The sequence below is a fragment of the Eretmochelys imbricata genome, chromosome 8 (genome assembly GCF_965152235.1).
Source record: "Eretmochelys imbricata isolate rEreImb1 chromosome 8, rEreImb1.hap1, whole genome shotgun sequence".
NCBI lineage: Eukaryota > Metazoa > Chordata > Testudines > Cheloniidae > Eretmochelys > Eretmochelys imbricata.
The window spans coordinates 89,872,258-89,895,337 of NC_135579.1; the positions used below are offsets into that span (position 1 = coordinate 89,872,258).

Consider the following 23,080-nt stretch of genomic DNA (forward strand, 5'->3'; position numbering starts at 1 on the left):
CACCCAAGAAGTATGCACACATTATCAGGGACCACTGAAAATTCAGTATTTGAGATTCCTTAGAGGGCGATGCTCTGTGTAGTGCAAAATGCCTTGGTCTCCTTGCAAGGCCTCACAGATACTCCAAATCCCTCCCCGTGTAGAACCTCACTCGTCCATCATCTCTACTACAAGTCCAATAGCTCAGAAAGGCTCTTCTACAGCCACATCATCACACATTTGTACCAAGTCAGGGACTAGGCTAAGAAGCGTTACCTTCTCCTATTCTTGGGGATGGAGATGGGGATGCTGAAGCTGCAGAGCGTCGGGGGGTGGAGTGTGCAGATCCAGGCCCACCTACGTGAAAGACATCCTCAGCAGCTGCCTGTCCACCTTGACTGGGGGCTCTGGAACCACTGACCCCAAACAGATCACTCAGCAAGTCTGAGTTAGAGGGGAGAGCAGTGGACTGAGTGGGGAAATTCTTGCTCATAGGGCTACCATCTAGACCCAGAAGGTCGACATCCTCAGGTGGAAGTGGTGCTGGAGCCTCTTGTTGCTTTTTGCTGTGTTTTGGAGTCCCATGGGTTTTGTCACTGCTAGCATTGCTGTGCTGACTGGAAAGGGATAAGAGTTCATCATCCGATTGTTCACTCTCCTCATGCACTAGTGCTGCCCGATCCTCAGAGGTGGGGTGAGAACTGCTTTTGTCAGATTTCTGATCTAAGCGAGCAAAAGAATTTATGTTAGCTTCCGGTTCTTTAGGTTTTTACATATAAGCCGTTTATTAGCCTCCCATGGAAAAAAGGCAGCAATAGCAAAACACACGTGTTCAGCCAAATTTAAAATGGAAGTGCCTAACAAAGATTAGTTAAGTCCCAATTACTCTGTATTGTATGGAAATATTCCCACTTTACTGATAGGGAAACTGAGCCTATGGAACAGGACAGTGTAAGAGCCTGGATGAGAACAGAAGCTGTTCCTGGGTCTAGATGTGGTGCCTAAACTGATTTGTCTCAGGTTTCATTTATGGGGGACTAAAACACAAGGCAAGGGCAAAAATGAAGAAGCATTTTAATGAAAGCATCACTTGAACTTTAATCCAGGTTTTTAGTTTGGTAAAAGGGGGAAATCCTCATGATGGATTCCTAAACTGTATGTTGCAATGATGCTGCAGGAGACTTGTGCTAGATATGCTATAGGAGAGGTTCTCAAGCTTGTTCACAGTGTGGAACATGTTCTATCAGACCATTACGTCCCATGGAACACCAGCCCTCCCATTGGCAGGCACAGACCATTTCTTCCCTGTACGTAGTCACATAAGGTGCCACAGGGGATGTTGTAAGTGAAAGAGCAATATTAGGAAAGGCAAGTATTTTAAAACTGTCGTTTACTGTGTATTAGCAGCTGGAATCAATGGCTCTGAGTTTGAGATTATGGACTACCTCAGTCAGACAAATCCAGGGCAAGCAGGCACAGTGATCTCACTACCTCAGAAGAAGGAAGGGAGTGTTCATTTTAAACTCAAAATTGCAGCATAACCAGTAGCCCACAGTGATCTAATGTGAAAGACAAGATCACAAGCTGACCCTTTGCTTGAGCACATTCATCCTTTAAAACCTAGAGACAACTTTTTACAACACTGGCTGAAAATACTAGAGGCCAAGTCCAAGTACCTTGCCAGCTGAGAGAGGAGAGGAATGCCCCCTGTCCAACGTTTTTTATGTTATCCTGAGGTGCATCTACAGGGCATCGACCTGCAAGACAAAGAACCAAACGCACCAGGATAGAAGGAAGTCACAAAATAGCAAAGGGCAACGTCAGCGTTAGAAGCTGAAGAACCTGCACAAAGTAGGGCAGTTCTCACCTGCCAAGGCGAGAGCGTCTTGATGTTCCTGGTGAGAGGAGAAGAGAATGCTTGCATTGATGTCTTTTGTTGTGAAGTTCTCCCAGGGAGGAGTCAGGTCAGTCTGTCTATCAGCAGATTCTATTTCTATCTCCAGTGTAACATGAAACAGCTGGGGATATTTGTCTGGGGAGTCGCATGCATCCAGTTCAGGTCTAAATGTTGACAGAAAGTTGTTCAGTTAAAAGTGGTAAAGTAAGTTTTTTTTTTGGCAGACAAAGTTTAAAGTCTTTAATACATGTATACGTCCACGTTCTTCATTTTTACACTTCCCCCAATCACTCCTAGCATCTTTTCAACTGCACACAAACAGCAGCAAAGTGGCAAGGATGAAGCAAGTGTCTTGTATGATTCAACTTATAGTAACACATGCCAATCAGCAATGTATATATTAAGTTATTCTTTAGCTAGTTCCCAAGGAAGGGGAGAGCAAAAATTGTACTCTAAAGACTCTTGCCTCTACTTCATCCTAACAGTCCCCATTTCAAAAAAAATCAACCTTGCTTGTTGACAGGTTGTGCTGCTGTCCGCACTTTGTAGAAACCCAACAGCAGCTGAAAATATAGACACTCCTGAAGAAAGAGACTTCATTTAAAATAAAATGGAATCAGTTACCCAAATTAGCGTGCTCCGAGTTGCAAACTCATTGCCATAAGGTAGATGAGGGCTAGGGCCCTTTCCCAAAAATCAGCTATTCCATATCTAGACCTCGTCATTATACCAGAAACCACAACCGTGTTCTCCTATTCATCCAGTGATTGGACAGTCTGTAAATCAGTCCCCAAGAAAGTTCCTTGTCTCATCACATGGGTGTAGCCCTTGTCAAGCCAGTGCCCTCTGAGTCTGGGGAGCTGGAGTTCCCTTCTGTCTATTCTGTTACCTTCTCAATTATTGATTAGGGGCCTGAAGGCTGCATACTTCCTCCAGACTTGAAATTTCTGGTCTCACCCTACAACACCTACCATTTTCAGTTTCAGACCATTACTCATTTCTGCTCTCTGGCCCAGTTTGGGGTTTCTACACTCCATCACATGGATTAAGCTGCCTTCTGACTGGACTCTACCACTTTGCAGTTAGGAAAAAAGGCACAGTAATAAGCTACTGTCACTGCACCATGTAAAGAGCATTCTCAGTATCTGATTTTGCAGTCCAATGAATGCAGAAGTTGTAAGCAGTGAACATTCTTAGAGTACTCAAGCCTTAGTTTAGTTATTTTAAAACTTTATAAAACAGAATTAATGAATATCAATAAAGCAATGGGAGACATTTCCCTTAAACACTTCTACAGAGAAAGTATCTTATTCCATTCACCCATGAAAGGGAACAAGATCTTACCTATTTTACTGTTCCACCTCATCCACCCATACTCCATACCACCATGCAGTCACCCTTGCAGGGGTTGCATACAGTCTCTGCTATATCTAAGGACTGTTTGTTTTAACTATTAAGTTACCTAGGGCGCTGAAAACAAAAGTTATATCTCAGAAATTAAGATATTTGCCTAGGATAACTCATGTTCTTGGATATTTTACCACAGTGCACCAGCTTTGGGGAAGTAGTGGGCATAACTCCCCTCCCCATTAAACAGACATATGCAGACCTGAGCCATCTGAAGGGATGTCCTGGTATTAGTTATACTGGAAACAAAAGGGGAGACTTGCCTTTCTAGGGAGGCTCAGCAAGTCCAAGAGTATTTCCCCTTTTAGGGACTTTCACTTAGTAGGCAGCAAATATAGTAACACATTCTATTGAATATTCCAGGTGCTCCAAACAACTCTCCTTCTGCAGAGTCGAGAGTGGCTAGGAGCCAGCAAGACAAGAAGAGCGTACATCATGCATGCATTTAATATATTAAGTAACCTCAACCATTTAAAAAAAATAGGGAGGAAGAGGACCACTCATTATGGGAGGCCCACATATATTTTCTGCATCTTCACAATTGCCCATTATGTAGTTTGGGAATCCCTGAATGAGTGGTACCTAGGGAAGAGATGGCTCTCTCAAAGTAAAAGGAAAAATGGTCTTCAGAAAGCCCTGTTTCTCATTTCCCCAGCACCTCAGAACAGGTATTTGAGAGACACTGATATAAAAGTCTGACAATTTAGTTCTTTATCAGTAATGTTGTCAAAGCTACTCTGGCAGAAGATACTAGAAGAGCTATTTATGCCCTATTTGTGTGCCAGTATGCATTAGTTATGAGTCAGTGATGGTCAGATTGTTTGTATGCAGCTAACATGCTGAAGTTTGCATGCAGTACTGGTCTTTGCCCTAAGAGGTACTTACTTCGTAAATTTTAGCATGGTTGTTCCCAGTGCTATGAATCCAGTATGAAATTGAATCTGGAAGATTTGTGTGTTTGACATCTTAAAAAACAAAAACAAAAAAACAAAACCACCACAAGATTAAATATACACTTCTTAAATAAAAGGGAATTAATTCTGTAGATTTATATGACACACAGGCAGCTAATTGGTTCTACTTCACTAACTGTTACCATATAAGTGAATACTCCTGGGGGAATTCCACACCACTGCACCTGCACAGAATTTATGTTCCCTGCAGATTTCTTTGCTTCCCCACAGAAAAATGACTTTCTGATGGGGAAGCAAAGGGAAGCCACAAAAGCAGTCATGCGACCCTCCCCAGCAGCATATTTTGGGAGCCCAGGTCAGCCGGCAGAGGTAAATCATTGTGGGGTAGGAGGCAGAACTGGGAAAAACCTGGCTGGTGGCTCCTACCCTCGCTGAGCTCAGCTGCTAGTCCCAGTGGCCCTGCGGAGGATGGGATTTCCTCTTCCTTTGCACAGCATCTGGTTTTGTTTTGTGGTTTTTTTGGGTGCACAATGCTCTCAGGAGAAAAGCGAATGAAAGTCTTTACTGACAGCTACATCACCGGATTTGTTTTTCAAGCATACAACAGCTTTTCTATCTCAGAATCCAATATCTAATCGATTTCAACTCTCCTTCCTTGCATGTAATTCAGAACACCTCAGTGCTGAGTAAACATTTCTCCCCTTTGTTCTCATTTCTCAAGAGATCTTAGTTTTATTTTAGTGATTTTATTATACATCTGTTCTGACAGACAACCATGTTGCCACTATGTATGTTAAAAATCTGTTGACCTAATCGTGAGAGAATGCAGGAACTTTCCTCCTGCAAATGAAGACTCCACTCCAGCCCAGTCCACCCAGAGCATGGTGAAATGGTACATTAGCAGGGCCCTACCAAATTCATGGTCCATCTCAGTCAATTTTACAGTCATATGATTTTTTTAAAAAAATCATAAGTTTCATGATTTCAGTTCTTTAAACCTGAAATTTCACAGTGTTGTAATTGTAGGGGTCGTGACACAAAAAGGAGCTGGGGGGGGATCACAAGGTTATTGTGGAGGGGGTTGAAGTACTGCTACCCTTACTTCTGCACTGCTGCTGGTGGCGGTGCTGCCTTTAGAGCTGGGCAGCGGGAGAGCAGTGGCTGCTGGCTGGGAGCCCAGCTCTGAAGGCAGAGCTGCCGCCAGCAGCCACGCAGAAGTGGGGTGGCATGGTATGGTATGGCCACCCTTACTTCGGCGCTGCTGCCTGCAAAGCTGGGCCCTCAGTCAGCAGCCGCCACTCTCCAGCCACCCAGCTCTGCAGGCGGCAGTGCAGACGTAAAGGCAGCAATACCATACCATGCCACCCTACTTCTGTGCGGCTGCTGGGGTGGGGGGGTGCTGCCTTCAGAGCTGGGCCCCTGGCCAACAGACGCTACTCTCTGGTTGCCCAGTTCTGAAGGCAGCGCAGAAGTAAGGGTGGCAATACTGTGACCCCCCCTAAAATAAACTTGCACCACCCCACCCCCACAACTCCCTTTTGGGACAGGACCCCCGATTTGAGAAACTTTGGTCTCCCTTGTGAAATCTGTATAGTATAGGGGTAAAAGCACCCAAAAAAAGGGACCAGATTTCATACGGGAAGACAAGATTTCATGGTCCGTGATGAGTTTTTCATGGCCATGAATTTGGCAGGGCCCTATGCATTAGGAATGTGGAAATACTGTCTTGTTGCCACCTCCTTCCCTACGTGGCAGGGCAGGAAGTCCAGTAGACCCCTTGCTTCAAGCTGGTTACTGGCAGAGGAACTTTCAGTTCTTGCAGCTGGAAGGATCCTGCCCGGTCCCCTCCATACACTACCTGCACTGTCACTGCCTACTCTGAGCTTCACTCCCAGCCTCTCCAAGTCTTTAGGGCCGTGCTGAACATTTTTATGGCTACTTTGCCTCCTTCCACCTCAATCTTTGACTGCCAGGGTCAGTCTTTGACTCCGTGTTTGTGCTGTGTGTATCAAAAGGTAGACAAACTATACTTTTGCTTGAAGTCGTCCTCCAATGGTTGATCTCATATGGTAGACAGAAATGACAACATCTCCATGAACAGTGACTCCTAATGGAATTATGACTTTCCCGTCTTGCATACGGAATTCCCTTTAAAACAAATGAGGAAGAAGTCCATGGTTATGCGCACTTCAGCAGAACCATTAAAGTTATTGCTGGTGTACTTCAAAATACATAATCTCAAAACTCAGACTGTGATTAGTGAGTAGAAGTAGCATTCTGTGCTCTTGCTAGTGGTCAGTTGAAACAGTAATGTTTCACATAAAACTACTAGTATAGTGCTGAAATATGCCAGGGGTAAGCCCAGCACCTCATCATAGAAGTTCAGACAAGCTCTGGCAGTCGAGTTTTAACACTGGGCATCAACTTCCCAGTAACATTTTCACTTCTAGTAACATTATCTTGCCCAATCAAATCAATCACAGACAGGACCCCGCCGCCGCGCCCTGCCCCCCCGCACAGCTTGGAAGTTAGATGTATTACAGTAAAAAAAGACTTTTATTAGCATCATTAAGAGGTAAGAAAGCCATAGTAACTTACTTCATTCTTTCATATTCCTGGGAGGTTGTAAAGATTCTGGTTTCTCCAATCAGAATGTCACAGAAGGGTCGACACCCATTTCTCTGCTTATTGAAACAGGGGACTGGACTGAGAGAGACTGATTTGATAGTAAGAGGCTTACAGTGAGGCTGGATAGGCTTTTCTACTATTAGATCACAAATGTATCCTAGGTATCTGCAACAAAGAGAGCCATTACCGAATGATCCCATCACTAGGGCTGTCAAGCAATTAAAATTTATCACGATTAATTGCACAGTTAAACAGTAATAGAATAGCATTTAAATATTTCTGGATGTTTTCTACATTTTAATTTCAATTACAAACACAGAATACAAAGTGTACAGTTCTCACTTTATATTTATTTTTATTACAAATATTTGCACTGTAAAAAGACAATAGCATTCTTCAATTCACCTCATACAAGTACTGTAGCGTAATTTTTGTTGTGAAAGTGCAACTTACAAGTGTAGATTTGGGGGTTTTTTGTTTGTTTGTTACATAACTGCACTCAAAAACAAAACAAACAAGCCAAAAATCTACATTTGTAAGTTACACTTTCACAACAAAGAGATTGCACTACAGTACTTGTATGAGGTGAATTGAAAATTATTTCATTTCTTTTGTTTGATTTTACAGTGCAAATATTTGTAATAAAAATATACACTGATTTCAGTTACAATATATATGACAATGTAGAACACCCAAAATATTTAATAAATTTCAATTGGTATTCTATTGTTGAACAGTGCAATTAAAACTGAGATTAATTGTGATTAATTCTTTTGAGTTAATCGTGTGAGTTAACGGAGATCAACAGCCCTACCCATCACACAATTATCACTTCTGTTTTCTATAAGAGGCACTTGGAGAGCACAAACTTGCACTGAGCTGCTTGTAAAGTTCTAGGAATGGAATTTTGTCAGTATTTGTACAACATGCATTTACTGCCGTCAAGCCACAAAGCAAGCAATGTAAGCATTTTATCCCAATTCTGCATTTATAAGAATAAATAAAAATAAATAGAGTCTATACTGAAAACAAACAAAACAAAAAACCCACACATGGCAGCCTGTCTCAGAGCCCAGGACTACAGACTTGGTGTAGCAGTATTGTCTGTTTGGTCAGCAGGCCTAGGGGTCAGCACCCGCTTCTCCAGTCTCTTTTAGTTCAATGTGTCCTGAACTCCTTGAATGGGGTTCAGCTGGATTGGCCTCTTTGTTGATAACCCCCTAGTCCCACCCCATCCCTGGGCTAGGCATAGGGGAATCTGGGGTAGTTAGGGCGACCCAGGCTCTCACTCCACCAGGTCCCAGCACAGGGCCCTGAAAAGATGATAGCATTGTATGACCTACGCTTAGCCCACCTCCCCCACCCAATGCCTCAGTTTGAGGTGGGACTTCTGTTTACTTATAGTCCTTTGCTTTCAACCCCAGAGTCTCAGGGCTGATGCAGGTGACCCTCTGGTGCCCCTACCTTTCGGGTGATGTCTAAAAGGCAGGGGAGGAAGACTCACAGCCAGACCTCTTTAATAAGAGCTTCTCCTCCTGTCTCAGGGCAGTGTTCCTCCAGGAAATGGCTTCTCTCCTATCCCCAGCCTGGGCTGCTGGAACTCTTTATACTCTTTTCCCCAGGAGTATGCTTGGCAGTACCTGAGGGGTGGAGCTTTCCTGACCCAGCACTGCTGCACCCTTTTCCTGGCCTAAGCCTTAGTGTGGCTTTGGAAACTATCACACTTGGACTCATGCTATGGTGCTAAAAATAGCAGTGCAGACGTTCCCACTCTGGTTCCAAGACCCACCCTCCTTGCAGGGTTCCAGAGTTTGAGGGGGAACATGTACACTACTATTTTTAAGTGCTGTAGCAGGAGCCGGAGTCTGTAGACGCGGGCTCAGAGAGTCCCTGCTGCCGGTGGTTTTTTTGCAGTGTAGATATACCCTTAGAGACCAGTTAGCTTAGCTCCAGCTAAGTGGATTGGAGGGTTTGTTTCTATAATGATCTTAAACAGCACTTTTAGAAAATAAATAATGACAATTCCAAAACTTGCCAGGACACAGCAATGCTGTTTTCAGCTTAACTAGGCTAAGAATCTCGGGGGTTTAAACTTTTGTTTCTACATATTTATCACTGCATTTTTTCTGTTCACTCGGTGGGAGCCTGCCAACAGGATATTCTTCTGTTGCAACACAAACAAGATGTTTTTCACAGCAAGTTTCTGATCAGACAAACTAATTTTGGGGGAAGCTTGAAGCAATAGTAAGCCTTGTCTTAATTTTCTTTCAACCTAACGAACAAAGCCATCATAAAAAACAAAAACAAAAGACAAACAGACATAGCCTTCATCTATTAATCCTTGGCCACAATTTGAGGAAAACAGCATTCACCATTCTCACTTTACACAGGGTGAGGCTAGGACACAGAGGCTAAGGAACTTGCCTGACCCTACATAGCTCTGGCAACATTAACATGCTAGGACTGGAACTCAAGCATTCCAGGCTCCAAACCCCTTGCTTAATACTTTAGACCATCATTACTCAGACTATCATGTGGCACGTGAGCAGTTCCACTGACTTCCGTGGGACTACTCACAGGAATGTTTGTAGGACCCAGGCCTGGACAGCTGAGGAGATGGGGACCACAGGCCTAAAAACAGTTATATGTTTTCAACTATGTTGAATAGTGCTTGCCCGACTAACATACTCTACCTTCTGTGGGATGGCCAGAGTCCTATTCCAGGTCTCTTTGAGTTGAGCAACTGAATAGCTGGGATTGGACTAGAGAAGAGATGACAGAAACAGAACATTGCACTGACCAGAACTGCTGATGCTGCACGACCATCCTGTCAGATAAAATGCAAGAGCACAAATCAGAGATATCCTGTTAATTGAAGGGAAAGGATAGTCTATTTTAACCCAATCCATATTTAAAAGCGCATTTCAGCAAGATTTCAATGACATGGCCATATTAGAGCTAAAGGAGGAATGTCTATAGAAACTCTTGTTTTGGCGCTTTCATTTCTAGTAATTAACATTTGAACCAGACTAAATCCAGTTGACAGAAATGGACTCAGTTATTTTACAGAAGTGCATAAAAGAGTAGTTGAGGATTCACACAAGATTTTGAGGGCTCAGAAATAACTTCTGTCTTTGTATTGGAATTTTTGCTGTGTTTTAGTAATTTGTAGTTTGTAATATTACACTACACCTGCAGATCTTGGGCTCACTGCAATCTGCTAAAGCAGTGATTTACCTTGATACAGGATTTGCCACCCCAGAACAGACTAAGGCTTAAGTATCCTGCTGAATATGGGCATGTGCTCGAAGTCAAAGGGACCACTCATGCCTTTTGAGCTTACATAGATCTCTTCTTCAGGGTTAGAGCTCTGTGTAAGCTCAAAAGCTTGTCTCTCACCAACAGAAGTTGGTCCAAAAGGTGGGTGAGGTAATATCTTCTAGTTTCTCGAATATCCTGGGACCAACATGGGTACAACATCATTACATACCTTGTGTTAAGCACTGGTTTAAAGTACCTTGCTGAAGAGGGGCCCCCATATTGGTAACCTATCTTTTGGACTTGGCTGGCTGTACAAGCTAGTTGGAGGGGGACGGACAAAGAGAAAAATGCCCTTTGACGTACAAAAAATTCATTTGGGCACTAAGCAGGTCTTGGAGCTCGGTCATGTTCAAGTCTTTTGGGTTGGGAAACTACATACCTAGAGAACTTATGTGTTTCTGATTTTCACAGTAGAACTGTAGTCAAATGGAGAGTGACACTATTAGGCTTAATGTTTATCAGAAGTTTCCAGATGAAATCTGCCTAGATCATAGAAGGTTTTTACTGCCCAAAACTTGACAGCCCTGAAATGACAACCTGGGAGCCGAAAGTTAAACAGAACTCCTTCTGCATCATTATCAACCGTAAAGGTTCTACAGGCCAAAGAGTGTGATTGTGTAGGTGTCACTGACACAATCTTCAGCCTACACTGTCCTCAACATCTGTGCAATTACAGGGCCCTCAATGGGTTTGCCCAAGGCCCTGGAAACACTGCGTTGTTAACAAGTCTGTTGATGTACAAGGAGGGACAGAATGTGGTTCATCTTCCTTAGCTACGCTGGCTCTGCAGGGCTAACTGGAGTAAAAGCCATCAGACTCGTTTTTCATGGAAGTTAGTAGAACTGACTCAATACTCACAGGAAGTAGATCTGAGGAGTAAAATGTCCCTCTTGTTGCAGAGAGAATTTTCAGAATAGACCCACACTTTAATGGTAGTTTTAGTTATTCTTCAAGCTCTCCTCCCCCAACCAAACTAGAAACTGCATTTAAAGTTGTGACAAACCATAACACTCAAAGCAACGTCTGCTGTTGTGTCAGGCAGAAAAGACTCTCAAACATATTGCAATACATAAGATTAAAGGCATGAAGCATTTTTAGCATCAAGTTGAATTGTCTCTTTATATTTAAAAGTTTAGGTTTTTGCATACTGGCAGATTGTATAATCCTTATTCTCCTGTATGGACTTACCCTCATTGTATCCTTGTACAATGGTGCATTTTGTTGCTGGCCAGTTCCCCAGGGAAGCAAGAGTTTACAAGCAGAGATTTCTCAAATGTAGTTACCGGCTGACTTACCATGCAATGGATGACACACACATTTTTGGGGTTCTGCTGTAACCAGTTGTGCATGTTCTTACATACAGCATAGAGATTATGCAGACTGGGTGCTTGTCTCATTGGCCAGCTACATTCAGATACCTAGGAGATCACATAATGAACAAACATAAAACTTCATAATCCCCTTAACTGAGACTGTTTCATGGATCTTTCCTGTCAAAAAGAGCATATCCCTTCCATACAAGGTAAATGATGTGCTTTAAAACCCTTCAGCCTCTTTTTTCATGCAGAACTCTGCTTAATGGGGGAGGCATGAATTATGGAAGGGGCAAGAGAATATCAATTTCATATTATGAAACAAAAAAATCTTTTGTCCCTGACAATACATTTTAAAATTGTTTTGAAATATTTAGCATGCAACTTGGATCATCCTTACTAACTATTTAAAGCACTGAATTCTCTTTGCAAGGAAGAGTTGGATCAAATTGCTGTGCTTTGATTATAGTTACACTGTAGTAAGTCCTGCACTAGGTCACATGGTTGACATGTTAGCAAACTGGTTCTTAAAGTTACGGCCTGGTTTTCAAGAGGAGCTGAGCATCGCTTGCTTCCACTGACTTAATGGAGTGGGATTTGAGAGACCTCCGCAACCCTGAAGATCAGGCCACTAATGCCTGGACTCTTATGAGAGAGAGAGAGAGAGAGAGAGCGCGCTGATTTCTACAGCAATCTTTTAATACTTTGAGTAATTCTTTGTAGAAAGGAATTGGGTAATAGTTACTAAGATGTCAGCCAGAACATTATTCCTCAAATGCTAAGCTGTACAAACAAGCAAAGCATTTCTAGCTATCACTCATCCATATACTCTCTGAATAATACAGTTGTCTCAAGGACAATCTTTGCAGTGCTGTGCCAAGTTGCAGATTGGCTCGCCTTCCACAAACCTTTTTCTCCATTTGGCTTATTTTTAATTGAATTGCTTTTTAAAGAGGTTTCTGGCCAGAGGTAGGAAGCTACAGTACCAAGTTTCACTCTGTCTGAAGAGCAGTTTTTTCCCCAAGCAGACATTTGAATTCTACTTTAGGAGTGGGGAGGGAGGGGGAGGGGAGGAGAAGAGAAGATGGTAGTTTGATTAAATCTTCCTAAATACGTGGAAGTTCCCTAGATGGATCATATAACCACTTAAAAGGAGAATGATATAAATTTGTCAAGGCAGCTTACTCAGACTCTGTCCATAACGTCTAAGCAATTAATTTGGGTTGTATTTAGTTTGAACCCTAATATTTGTAAGGGGATCTACAGCAAGGCTGGAATCCCCCTATAAGAATGTATTGTTTTCCATTGTAAGCACCTAGCAAAGTATCTGTTGCTGCAGTTAACCGTCTATAACACAAATTCTTATTTTAAAGTATGTACAATAGTTAGAAATAGCCATTCTGCTCTGTAGCAGATGAGCATACATTAGGGAGTGCTCACATGAAGTGCAATGAGCATTTATTTGGCCATTCTTTTAGGTTATAATCATGCAAACTGAAATGCATTTTTTTTCCCTGGACAGTTTCACATCGTGATTTTTTTAAGTGGAGTTGCTTGGACAATTAGTCCTGATTGTGTTTTGCTGTTCTCCAAGGGAAGCTGTTACTGACAATATGACCAACGACCCATGAACTAAATATCCTCTAACTAGGCCTTGACGCAGCAGACTGTAAAGGCTCTGAAAAGCTGTTACCATCTATTAAGTAAATATGCATTTCCAGCAGTCCATAATTATGCATTTGCTTGGTCTGTAATCACAGGCCAGCAAGCAGATATGTAATTTGGAAATTTTTAAGTATCTGTTATGTAGTTTTCTTTATTTGACATGCTACCTCAATATCATTAAGGAAATTCAACACAACATAAAAATAAGTGGAAGTTGTATACGGCTTTTGAAATATGGGGGCCTGTGGCCATGTTTATGATCCTAGTGTTAGGACAGTAACATCAGCTTGTTTTTATGCATAAAATTTTTATTTTTAATTTCTCCCAGCTTCTTTGGGAAACTGCTGGAGAAGCCTTTACCAGGGAAGTCACTAGAAGAATGGATTATTAAAGGACTAATGAGCATTATACTGTTCCCAGTTACACTCTTCCAGGGGCTCTACATTTTGCCTTGCTTATTTTTTAAAACTGTATCCTATCTTCAGATACAGCAGCTACTTTTCCTCTTCAGAAGTCTGTGAAAGAAGAGGTGAATAAGCCAGTAGGAGGCAAAAAGGGTTATGGAAGATGAGAATTAACAGCAACTATGAATTTACAACATTTTTATATAAAAAAAGATTTATTCCTCTTGAAAAAAAGGCTTAGAGAATAGGAAACTAATAATCCACTTTAAATAAAGAACAGAACAAGAAGCTACTGTGCGTGGAGGGGATTGGGAGGAACACCTCTCAGTTAGTCCTGTGCCAAAGCCTAAATGGAGAATAGTCATACAAGGATTTTAGCTCCTTTAGGATCGATTAGTATTTTTCCATGTATACCACATCCATTGCAAGAGCACCATGGAACAATTTTACAAAATCATCTCATATATACACACCTTATCTTTCCTGCCTGCCTAGTAGAGACAGACTATCCCAGCCCAGAACCTTAAGATGCTGCATTTTGATAAATGCTATTTATCATTTTCACCTCATGTTTTGAGGCAACAGCTAGTCAGTCTTAGTAGGTAACATACACAGTAGTAAATAAGAATATGAATACTATTTCCTGCCCTGCAGCATTCTTTCAATAGACAAGTACAGCAGCAATACCACTAAAATATTTTAAGTTGAGTGGCTGTAAATACAGATCCCACTGCATCTTCTATGGATACAGAAGAGTCCTGACGTTAGTTCAGGTTTTTTTGAGCACTCCTCATCTCAGCCCCATTGCCAACAAATATACCTGAATTTGTTGAGCAAAAGTGAATTAAAAGCTCCTTGATTATTTTCACCTAACAGGTTTTCCTGATTCACTGACAACATGCAACACCATCACAGAAAGGCCGTTTACAAATGGAGCCATTTTTTTTAGTGATGTGCATTTTTAGCCATGGTGTGCACACAAATGTAAATGGAATGGCTACCAGCGATCTAGACAGTGGCTGCAAATAGACTCTTCAGTTTACTTAACAACTATAGGTCAGACTAATCTCTTGCTACACTAGCTTAAGTTTTGTAATTAATGTTGCATTTTGGTGGAAGACAGAGCTAGAAAGAAGGAAGAAGATTGCTTGTAAGAAAGTGCTTTGTTTTTGGGGTTTTTTTTTAAAAAAAACCAGTTATGCCTAACCTTGCATATCTACAGGTATCTCCAAATGCTTTAAAACCTTCAAGAAATTGTAGCCCAACACTTCTGTCTGGTATCATTCTGGTTTTAGAGGAGGAAATGAAGGCAGAAAGCATTAGTAACTTCTCAAATAATAAAAGTAGGGGCAGAGCCAGATACACAACCCATATTTAACTTCCAGATATAACTTTATTTTGTGAGGGCAGGAATATCACTGATTGCATCAAGATTTTACATAACTAGAGAGACAGTTTTGCAGCACAGAAGTATGCTGGTTTATTTTTAAAGAAAACTTCTTTAGAAGCACCTTTGTTAGGATACCTATTCTCACCACTTTGCTTTTTTAATTCTTTCTAAGAGAGTCTGGTGAAGTGAAGTTTCCCTATGTACACTACCAATACTGTAGGTGATTACAACGGTGACATCACACCCCATATTCTTCATAGAAATATGGTTAAGATATACTTTACGTAAGATGGCTCGTGTAAGGTATCAATGGAAAGGTTATAATTTACTGAATGTGATTTTCCAATTTGTATACATGTATGAGCTTGCGCTGTGCAGATCTTTCTATACAGCGCAAGACGGTATTATTTTGGGTTTATTCCCCAAAGGGGGTGTGCACGTGAATGCTGGGTGAATCCTCTCACACAGAGTGGACTTCAGTCTGTGTCTGAGCTGGGTGTGGCCCTACCTGTGTGCGTTGCAAGAGGCCGGAGAGCCTAATTCAGCAAAACAGGGCAGGGAATCCAGGCTGGTGGAGGAGGGGCTCAGTGAAACCCTAGTACATGAGGTGGCATCCCAGAAGGAGGGGGTCTAACCCATCACAACTACCCTCTGCTTTTCAGGCCTTCAACAAAATTAGCACCTGAGTATTATGCTGTTAGGCAGTCATGCAGATGGGAGCTACTTTCATTCATACACACTACAATTTTAAAGAGTTGTGCAACTCAGTCAGTATATAAAACTTAGTGTTAATAGACTGATAAGTCATTCTCTTAGAAAATTTTCTGAAGAAGTGCTTATTCCTCACTCCTCTGCAGCAGTTTCTAGCAGCTGTACAGGAGTCACGAGTAGCATAGCGGCAACTTAAGTACCCCTACAGTCCCTCCCATTGCAAGCTCCAGTGCAGGTACATGCCATAGCACAGAGCCCTCAAGGGCGGCTTTAACTTATGCCAGGGGCTGTTTGAGGCCCTATAGTAGGCCAGAATCCAGGGAGTGAAATGGGCATTTAAAGCCACCTTTGGTCCCCATCTCCCTGAGCCTTCTGTGCTCTGCCTCTTAGGAGGCACAGAACCTGCCCCCTTTGTTTTGTAAGAACTCTGAGTGAGATTGCTTCAGAGACCTCTTGTTGACTGTCCTCCAAAGTTTGTGATCCTGGGCTTTGGTATCCCAGAAGAAAGCACTTACCCGGTTATGAAACTTGGCACTACGATAAGACTTCTGTGACAAATTGAAGACCGTGTAGTGGTCAGGATGTCGTGAATCTAAGAACGTTCGCACATCTTCAATGTGATTCCTGAACCCCAGTTCAACCCCTTCAGCAGGAAAAGACATAACTGTCAAGACCAAACACACACAAGAGTGAGTATGGACCACAACAGGGTTCAGAAGTTGGTTCATAAACACTGAGTACTGCAGACAGCATGATTTCATTTACACAAGTGACTGACACTTACCAATGATTCTTGAGGTAACATAAGAAATATCTAGCTCTCCCTTGGCATAACTAAAGAAAAGAAAGCAGGGAAGACACTTGTTAACATAGACACCTATATACAGAAGCCAAGACAACAATGTTTCTCCACGAAGACTCACTTCAGATTAGGAATGGATAACAAGGGGCGACAAACTACTTAGTAGTACATTTGGAAGTTAAGTCTAAACAAGACAGAATCAGAGAGTTTTAAAATATTGCTTTCCAACAATGGACTAAACAACCCTCTCTTTTTTATATATCCAGTTGTCTTTACACCATTGTCTACTTTTTGTCAAAAAGAACACCCTCCACTTTATCATCAGCAGCTGCCTTGACTCCAATTTCTAATGGAAATTTTTCAGCAACCTGAACGGTCAGTCACTTCCACAGACACCTGAAAGCCACTCCTAAGATCATGAACAATTGCTCTGCCACCTCAGAGTTATCCCAGAATAGACAGTGTGCACCACAAGGCGGCACCAGAGCACAGTGCCTAGTTGAGATGCAGTCAGCTGCAGTGATCAACAGCGTACAACAAGTCAACAAAATTTTCTTAAAAGGTAGTGGTCAAGAATGGATTTAAGGATGGGAACAATAAGGGGGGCTAAATAGGGAGAAGTGAGATGTTAGCGAGAGGTTGTCATCTCATGTGGAACAGCAGATGGGTGAGGGAACAGAGGTCAGTCAGTCGGGAGAATCGGTATTTAAAGACAAAAACGTAGGGTAGAAGTGGGATCGCATAAGGGATATAGAGGTAAGAGTAGTAAAGAGAGACTTGGAGAAGAGAATGGATAGGAAAGGCCCATCCCAATGTTCAGGATCTCTGACATTCATTCATCCCAAGGTTACAAATCTTGCTTTAGTGGCCTTAGCTTCATTTAAACCATATACCCAATTATAAGACCGATTCATTCATAAAAGTCACATCAAATAAATAAAAGAAAAGCTTTCTAGATAACCTGGAAAAAGACCAGTTTCTTTTTCCAATGCCAGTTAAGAACAAAGTTTCCTTTCCCCTAACATCCTGGAGCTACAGTTTTTGTTTTACCTGCACTGAGAGGCTTTGGTTGTACTATACCTGGCAACAGATTGCATAACTTTTGAAGAGGTATCTTTTAGGGTGTCCTTAAGGTTATCCTTCAAGTTGCTGAAGAGTCGCCCTGCTCCTCCTTTCACCATGTCTAGTAAGCCTCCCCCATAGGTGGATTCCATGTCTGGCGATGATGCCCCTTTAAAAAAAAAAAAAAAAAGGCTACAGATGTCACTCATTCAGAACAAAGAACATGCTGCCAACAGGCACTCTGCTTTAGCCTCATGGTAACACAGCCGAGTGCTTTGCTTAAGATCAGGAAACAGGCTACTCTCACTGGTCTCCAGCTAAATATCGATTTTCAGAGTTGTGGAAGCACTCCTGCTGGCCAAGGTGAAGATGTTTAGAAGTTGCTAGCGTTGCGTGCAAGGCATCAGGTTGACAGTCTATAGCAGGGGTGGCCAAACTGTGCCTCTTTTGCAGTTACACTGCAGCTCCCGAAGCCTCCCAGAGATCCACCCCACCATTCTCCATCTACTATTTGGGGGGGTGGGAGGGGTAGCTGCTAAGGGCTTCTGCCCTGCGGCAGGGTGGGGCTAGGGGCTTCTGCCAGAGACAATTGCCAACTGTAAAGGGGCGGGAGGGGGGCACAATTTGAATGTTCAGTCCTCCCAACAGCTTGAGACATACACCCCCAGGCACACTCCCCCTCTTTCCCCCCCATGGCCCCTCCCTTCAGCTCCCAGGTTTTAGCTCTGCATGGAGAGGCAGCAGCAAACACCTGGGAGCTGCAGGGAGGGGTCATTAATTTAGCTCCTTGGGGAGAGGCAGCAAGAAAAGTAGTTGAAGCCCTGAGCCCCAGCAGGTGCCACCCACAGGGCTGAAGTTTGGCCTCCCCTGGTCTATAGAATTGGCACAGTAGGGGCAAGAGTAGAACAAGCTAGGCTACTTTTTGCCTTAACCCAGCCTCAGGATACAAGCAGAATTCAGTTTCCATTAAGGTTGCCCTTCCTATAACTGACTTCTCTACCATGAAATCTCTTTCAGACAGGCTAAAATATTTATTAGACAGCAACTCTTATCACAGCTGACGTGGTCACGAGCCTGAATGCATTTCAGAAGTCACAGGCTCTGTCTCCCAATTATCAATCCCTGAACATCTAGTCTCCTAGGAGAAATACAAACCAATAACTTTCCTATTCTCTGCCTTCCACCCTCCCAATACATGCAACATGCAAGAGGGGAGATAGTCGGCATCCCATTTCACAGACAGGGTATCTTAGGAATGGAGATTGTCATGGGGTTACATGTTCCTGGCAATATCCATTGTCAATAGGCAAGACAGGCTTGTCAATTTTACTGAGGGACGGCAAGACCATATTTGTGGGTCTTTTAAGCCATATATGTTTGTTCAGCAGCTTGCATAGTGGGCCCTGGACTAGATTGGGGCATTAATGTAATGTAAACAATAAGAAGAGGCATGTCTTCACAGTTGTGATTTAATGCTGTGATAAAGTGAATGTTCAAGAGCAAAACAAGACAGAGTATTAGCATGGTAGGATGCAATGTGTTCTTATACACAGTATGTCCTTCATTGCACAAATAAAATAAGTGATTTGATGTTTATTTTTATTGTAATCCTCAATAATTAAGTTGTGAAAAGCTTTGTTATGGATGCAGAATCTCTGTTAATTTCCAGCTGAGAGTATTGTTCTGGAAGTGACTTCCAATTGTGTTACAGATTGCAGTACACGGGTTCTTTTATTTCATTCTGCAACTGAACTGCAAAGCATCAGTCTAGCAAAAGATTTAAAAATCCTTTGATTATCTATAATTAAGGCTACGTTTTAGTCACAGACAGTAAACAAAAATTCACAGCCAGTGATCTATCCATGACTAGTATTATATACCCCGACTAAATCTTGGGGAGGGGGAATAGCCTAAGGGGTGCCGCGGGTGCTCTAGGTGTCGACACAGCCTTGTCGCTAAAAGTTGCGTAGTGTAGACAAGCCCTTAGTGTCCTAACCACTATCTACAAAACTCTGTTCTGTAGACGAAGAAATCATCAATAGAACTTCAGCTGTACTGTACCTACAGTTCAACCATTTAAAAAGAGAAGAGATCAGAATGTTTGAGGAAGGAATTAAGCAGATTTAAAAAAAAAAAAAAAAGCTACCCAACAACTTAGATCCAATTGATAATCTCTGCTAAAACTCCACTTAATTAGTCTTCTAATTAACAGTTTTGAAAACCATAATCAGTAGTCCTGGTGCAGTTCTAATGGAGACAATCAACAACCAAGGATCATAGCTGCGTTTAAGGGCACACCTCTCAATATAAGCTGCTCTCTGAATACTCGAGGGAATGATTCAGAACCTAACATACAGCTCAACAGATGGACACATGCTTGATAGGGACGCACAGTTTGTGGCATAATGTTCTTTCAGCATTTGGAAGAATCTCTATTTATGGGGGGGAAAAAAAAAACTAGAATACAAGATCATTCATATTTGGCAATAAGCATCCTTCTTAATATGTGAAGATAGCAGGCACATTTTGCAGTGTTGTTTGCACAGACTGTACATTACCAGGGTGGGGAACTAGGCTGCTGCACAAGACCATGAGATTCCTCCCCCCACTCCTCCCAGGAAAGACCAATTGCATTGCAAGTGCCCATTTGCTTGTGCTTTAATAATACTAGAATTATTAATTAAAGCTCATAAACATAGATGTGAAATTCAGTGTTAAAATCTAGTAACATTTTATTCTACAATGTTAGGAGTGTGCAAGTGTATCTTCATAAAAATACACCCCTGCAAGTTAGACTGGTAGGGGTTTCGCACCCGGCCTTCAATCCAATATTCTGCACATTTACTCATAGCAATCCAGTTAACTTTGACCTGGTGTTAAATTACTGTCTGGTGATCTTATCCTTGTTTGTGAAGAACCGATTCTTGCAGAGTATGAGATTTTTGTTCTGTATGCAGCAGGAAACCTTTACTAATTCAATTATTGGATAGTCACTGAAAAGCTTAAGTATTTTAGAGAGATTGTCACTTTTGACAGCTTCTAGCTCTTTATAATTTGGTCATTATTTGCGATACAAGTTTTAGTCAAGGTATTTTGCAAACCATGACTTTTTATGTCCCTGTCCCCCCCATCTTCTCACTTTTAAGATTTCCACATTAGTGGCTCAGACTGGTAAAGTGACAGTTTGGTTCATTTAGTTGACAAGTTCAAACATTCGTCTGTCAGAGAGAGAGAGAGAAAAAAAAAATCCATTCGTTTTCAAGAGGCAAACTCTCATTTTGAAGACACCATGTGCCCATATGACCAGGCATACATACCAGCTATTCGTAATATAGCACTGCTACAGTTATAGACACCTTACCATATGGGACATCAGCCACTCCTAGATTAACCTACAAAAAGGGGTGCAGTTGTTACTTTTAAATTTCTGCTCATTGCATCAGGTGTCTGCTTGGTTCTTGTCCTAGATAATCCCCATGTGATAACCAACTAAAACGGATAAACCCCCATTCAGATCGCCCTCTCTGCTCCCCCCGAAAAAAGTTTAAGATGTGCTGCTGCTCCTGGCAGTGTCCTTTACAGTCACTTACAATAAGGCAAGGCACTCAGAATGCTATAGAACAGTTAAAGATATGAAAATCAGTGCAAAGTCAAATAAAAGGGAGCCTTCTAAAAAGAGTGGGCACTCATGCAGGAGTGGACTGACTGCAATTGAAAAGGTGGACAAAGACATTTAAAAAGGGGGAACAGTTCTGCGCCCTGGATGCCTCACAGAGATACAAAACACAACTCCTGGAATACTGGTGTCCATTTTTGGCTGGGATGCTGAAGTTGCATCATACTGGGGAACCAACATAGATCCCTAGCCCAGCGTTTTCTCTTAGATGGCACCAAACTGGTGCCGGGGGTCACAGGGAAAGCTCCATGACCCTAAATCAATTCCATCTCACCACTGCAAATATGCTGCTGTGGGTAAAGAGATGGGCAGCGCCTTGAAACTCACCTTCTTGCCTCGCTCCTGATACAGCATCTAAATATAGCTGGCCACAGGAGCCATCTGTGTACAGGATTAAAGGTGCAGGAAGCAGTGCCCTATTCCATGCTTTCTGCTTCTACTCTCACACTATCCCATTTTACTGTGAGAGCAGGTGTCCCAGCCTCCAGATAACACCAATGGACCTCCCCAGGCATCAAGCAGCAGATATCCTTTGGGGAGGGAAGGGACAGGAGGAGCAACAGAGGAGAAGACCAAAGAAGAACAATTAATTCAAAGTGGAAGGAAGACAAGAGGAGAAAGAGATTTGAGTCAGAAGGGAAGAAAAGGAACAGACAGAGTGCTATTGAACCACAGCCTGGCATAACGGGATAGACTGGAGGAGCAATGGCCTAATGGATGGAGGCCTGAGCCCTATTCCCAGCTCAGCCACAGATTTCCTCAGTGACTTTGGGCAAGTCATTTAATCTACCCTGTGCCTCAGTTCCCCCATCTGTAAAATGGGGAATACCACCACCTCAGAGGCATGAGGAGGATAAAAACCATTAATGACCAAGGAGCACTGATGCTACAGTGATGAGGGCCACCTAAGTACCTAGACAGCGAGGTCTCTCCAACAGCAACACAAGGGTTAGGAACTACTGCCCTTCACTCACCTTTAAACTTCTTCTCTTTCAAGTTTCAATTCCTTTATGATCAGTCTTATCTTGCTTATGCTCCTCTAGAGCCATTTAATTATTGGTCTCTCTCCAGAAGAGGAAGAAGTCTTAAGAGTGAAAAACGACAACAGGCCCACAGCAGGTTAGTTAAACCTATTGTGCAAAGGTCACTGCTAGAGCTGGGACTAGAATCAGAGCTGCTGGTTCCAATCCCGTGCGCTACATACGAGACTACATCCTCCCTGAACGCAGGGTTCTTAGAGACACTTCTTATACAGTGTGTTTGCAGACAGATACTAGGAGAGTGACCGAGAGGATAGATAGAGATGAGTTGCCTATATTTTGACAGGAAGCTTCCACAAGCATGTCACCTCAGTCTGTGAGAAACCCAGTGTGCTAGGACGCATGTGCTGGCAGCAACAGGTGCAGGGCTAGGACACTTTCCCATTTCAGTAAGGGCTTTTTCTTATACCTTAGGAAGGAAACAAAAAGCCATTAAGCAAACAAGCATTTAAAATGCACTTTGCAAACTTCCAAGAGCTAGTCTGAATATTAACGTTGATAGGACAGTATTTAACTTGAACTGGGGCGTGAAGGCAGACATGCAAAGTCAGGAAATTAAGCCAGATAAGACCCTTCATTCAGACAACTCACAAACCAAGGCAAAGGCAAACAGAAGTACACAGAAAGAAAGCAAAGGAATCAGTCTTACTTCAGCTTACCAAGATCATTAGGGTCCTCTCCATAGCACAGCTCCCAGTCCAGGAACATTTTTCTTCCCTGCACTCTTGCACATGCTCTCTGCTCCCTTTTGAGAGAGACTGAATAGTCACCAAGCCTCCAGGGCTAACCCCACCCTGCTCTCTTGCAGATTCCTGCAAGGAGAGCAGACAGCTGTGGTCCTGGTAGCAAGTTAACCCTTTCTCACTCACTT

At 42.5% G+C, this 23,080-nt stretch overlaps 1 protein-coding gene across 1 annotated transcript in view; it reads right to left on the bottom strand.

The window, feature by feature from the left end:
- DNAJC6 (DnaJ heat shock protein family (Hsp40) member C6) overlaps window positions 1-23,080 on the bottom strand; it is a 65,107-nt gene that overhangs the window by 15,981 nt on the left and 26,046 nt on the right. The window contains exons 2-12 of the mRNA XM_077824584.1: window positions 17,512-17,662; window positions 16,414-16,463; window positions 16,145-16,293; window positions 11,442-11,564; window positions 9,519-9,652; window positions 6,796-6,990; window positions 6,228-6,345; window positions 4,169-4,248; window positions 1,847-2,040; window positions 1,656-1,736; window positions 256-702 (exon numbers count right to left, since the gene is read on the bottom strand). Coding sequence (XP_077680710.1) covers window positions 256-702; window positions 1,656-1,736; window positions 1,847-2,040; window positions 4,169-4,248; window positions 6,228-6,345; window positions 6,796-6,990; window positions 9,519-9,652; window positions 11,442-11,564; window positions 16,145-16,293; window positions 16,414-16,463; window positions 17,512-17,662 — 1,722 coding nt within the window. The remainder of the gene's footprint in view (window positions 1-255; window positions 703-1,655; window positions 1,737-1,846; window positions 2,041-4,168; window positions 4,249-6,227; window positions 6,346-6,795; window positions 6,991-9,518; window positions 9,653-11,441; window positions 11,565-16,144; window positions 16,294-16,413; window positions 16,464-17,511; window positions 17,663-23,080) is intronic.